Genomic DNA, 3209 nt, shown 5'->3' on the forward strand with positions numbered 1-3209 from the left:
CAGATACTGAAATATAATGTTAGAGTTGGCAACATCATAGTAAACAATTTAAGAACTAGGTTATGTCTTGTTACCTAAGTGATGTTTACTGTTATGTGTAACTACAGTTACGTGTGTAACAACAGTATATTTATATTGTTAAGTGTTACTATGGTTATAAGCCTGTATGTGTATATAAGGCCTACTTCTGTATCAAATAGCTCAGTCTTAATAAAGCAGGAGTAGAGTGAACACTGATTCTCACTTATCATTCGATCCACGTGAAGTAACAAAAATAACATTTTGTGCCGGGACAGAAGGTTCGGGTCTTCAGGCATACAGCGGTGTCATGTGTTAAATGATTATATCAGTTCCATTATTAGAATTATTTTATAATTATCTTAGTATATTATTATATGATTATATTATTTATTACATTATTATTTTTATTATTATTATTTATTGTATTGTAAAGTATCTGACTTGTCCTATATCATTTATAATGATCCATGGATATGAAATAATTAAATAAGCCATAAACATGACCTCCATATACTGAATGTTAACCTCATTAGTTACTGGAAATATGCTATGCAGGGATCAAGTTATGTACTACTCTTCAATCTAACACAAAATGTTTGAATCATGATGTATAAGTATTTAAGCCACCACTAAAAGACGATTTCTTATCTCACTCCTGCTACCCTGTACAAAAATTTACTTAACCTGAATGTAAATTTTTATAAAGGCACTTCTTGACATATAAGTATTCCTCAATTTATAAAACAGTTGTGTTCCAAAAAATCATCACAGAAGGTGAAACTGCACGAAGTGAACATAATTTTCTCTTCTGTCTTCAAATTACCCTTCTGGAATCCCACAAAATCATCTACACATTTGCCCTGCCTCTCTCAATTGGTCAGCAAGCAGTCTGCAATAAAGTCGATGCTACTAATCGAAATCAGTCTAAATTAGCTGACTGCATTACAATGAAATTGTATTTTCTGAACTCACATACAATAAGGAGTACCTGTAGCCACTTTGGTCATATTTCATAAAATAAAATGGTTGTAAACAACTGTACCAACCAACTAACTGCATTAAGAATGCTATTCTTAATATATTCATAATAGAAATTAGCACCCAAAAGTAACTGTTTGCAACAAGACCGATGAAAAGTAGAAAAGTCCTTGCAATACTCTTGAAAAGCGACTCTAGTAAAACAGTTAGGGAAATGTTGCTACAAAGCACCTGCAGAATATAAATAAATTCCTACTTCTACTTCTCATCCTGCTGAAGTATTTACTTTAGTTGGAAATTCTACATATTGTAAATAGAAACAAAGGAAATATGTCCTTGGCATAATTATTGTATTTTGTAAAACATAACATTCTTACAAGTTTTTGTAAATTGCTGTAACTGTGTATTTATGTTTAGGAGCCGGGTTAGCTCAGTAGATATAGGGACTGACTATGGTTTGGGCAGCCGACAGATCGGAACTCGAGTCCTGTAGGGGCAAGTTTTTCTTTCCTCTACATGTCATCAAGCTCAACTCCAGGGCCCACCCCGCCCACTACTGAATAGGTACTGGGGAGGCTCATTCCCGGGGGCATGAAGCTGACCACTCATCTCTAACTAGTGTCGTGGAATACGTGGATTTACACATCCACTCCCCCATGCATCATCATTGCGTAATGCTTTATTAGTCAAGCATGCAGAAAACTTAACTTTTACCGTACACATTTGACACAGGCATTGCGTACTGTACTCATATTATGATATTCTGCATCCCTTGCTTACTACCATGAAGAATACGTATAATGTGAATAAAATTTATTCTGATGACTGACACGTGTACAGTTGGGTTATGCTGCTTATACAGATGCAATTCTGGTGCGGCATATTTTATAAAAGATGTAACATACAAAGTTCATGTCACTTAAGCATTAATTTCGTATGATTTCACTGATATAATCGAGTAACGAAAAAAGCATTCATTTAGGCCTTTACTTGCGACCTGCAAACTCTACAATTAAAAGGCATGCTGCACACGGCATAACTTACGAAAATAATTAACTTTACCTCCTCTATAACAAACTTCAAATGTTTTGTTAACATATCATTCTTTATTGTTTCCAAAGCCTTCTGTTCACTGAGGCCAACAGTTATGAACAGCTTAATTACATCATCGTGAATATTCATATTTAATGCTCCAAATAACCTAGCATCCCATTCAACTCACACACAACGCACACAAACGCACTGAACATACACTTATGGCACTTATGTTGTGCGACCTACGCGCCCTACGCGCCACCCCACGGCCGGTGCAGGAAGTACGGTCACAGTAAAGCAGCTAGATCACGTGGATCACGGGTGCGTTGCAGTAGCCAGTTAGCTTGATGTGCCCAGCAAAGTAGACATGGCAGAAACAGTATGCGCAGAACACAACTACGCATGTTTAAATCTATTGTGACATGTTGCGCAAAGCCGAGCCCCCCCCCCACACCAGCAGTGACGCGGTGGGTGAGTCAGCGCTTCCCTCCCTCCCCTCAGCGGTAACGTAACGCTCGCGTAAGGCTAATGTCACACGAGCGCTGAAAACAGCGGACGCGGCTCTTCCGTCGAAATCCGCGGACGTGAAGCAGGTTGCCACACGAGCGCTATATTCCACGTCTTCCACGTATTGCCAAGTCAGTCTTTGGGGAGGCTTCATGCTGCGAACACGGATTTTATTGACATTAGCCTGTAATACTCTGTAACAAATTTCCCCGAGCATTGGAGACGAGTGTTGATTTTCAAGATGACATTGTTAAAGGCTGCCGTGTATTGCATAACTTCGTTCGTGATCGCGATGGATTTCAGTTGGAAGATACTTTGAATGTTGTAGGATTTGAAGACACTGAATTGGAAATTGACACTGTTGGAAGTCGAGCAAATGTGCAGAGAATTCGAGATACCTTAGCTGATTATTTTGTTAGCAATATTGGGCAAGTACCTTGGCAGTACACAGCGACAGGAAAGAAAACGTTTACTGAACATTAATGGCTTAAAAGTAAAAATGGTATTTCGTATAATGTAATAAGTAGTATTTTGTGATATGTCGCCTGAAAGCCGGAATAATCTACTGCTAGGTAACAGCCAGATAAACACGCAGTCGCGAAAACATTCTGGTCAACACTCCGTTGCTAGAGAATGACTCAGCATTACTGGTTGCTAGGGAATCGATG

The 3209-nt window shown here is 38.4% G+C and overlaps 1 protein-coding gene across 1 annotated transcript in view; it reads right to left on the bottom strand.

The window, feature by feature from the left end:
* Positions 1–2301, bottom strand: part of LOC111863115 (probable glutamine--tRNA ligase) — a gene marked incomplete in the record, with an annotated part of 59579 nt that extends 57278 nt beyond the window's left edge. Inside the window, 1 exon segment of the mRNA XM_033750927.1 lies at positions 2062–2301. Coding sequence (XP_033606818.1) covers positions 2062–2181 — 120 coding nt within the window.
* Positions 2302–3209: the final 908 nt, after the last annotated feature.

Source organism: Cryptotermes secundus, unplaced genomic scaffold (genome assembly GCF_002891405.2).
Source record: "Cryptotermes secundus unplaced genomic scaffold, Csec_1.0 scaffold3219, whole genome shotgun sequence".
Classification (NCBI taxonomy): Eukaryota; Metazoa; Arthropoda; class Insecta; order Blattodea; family Kalotermitidae; genus Cryptotermes; species Cryptotermes secundus.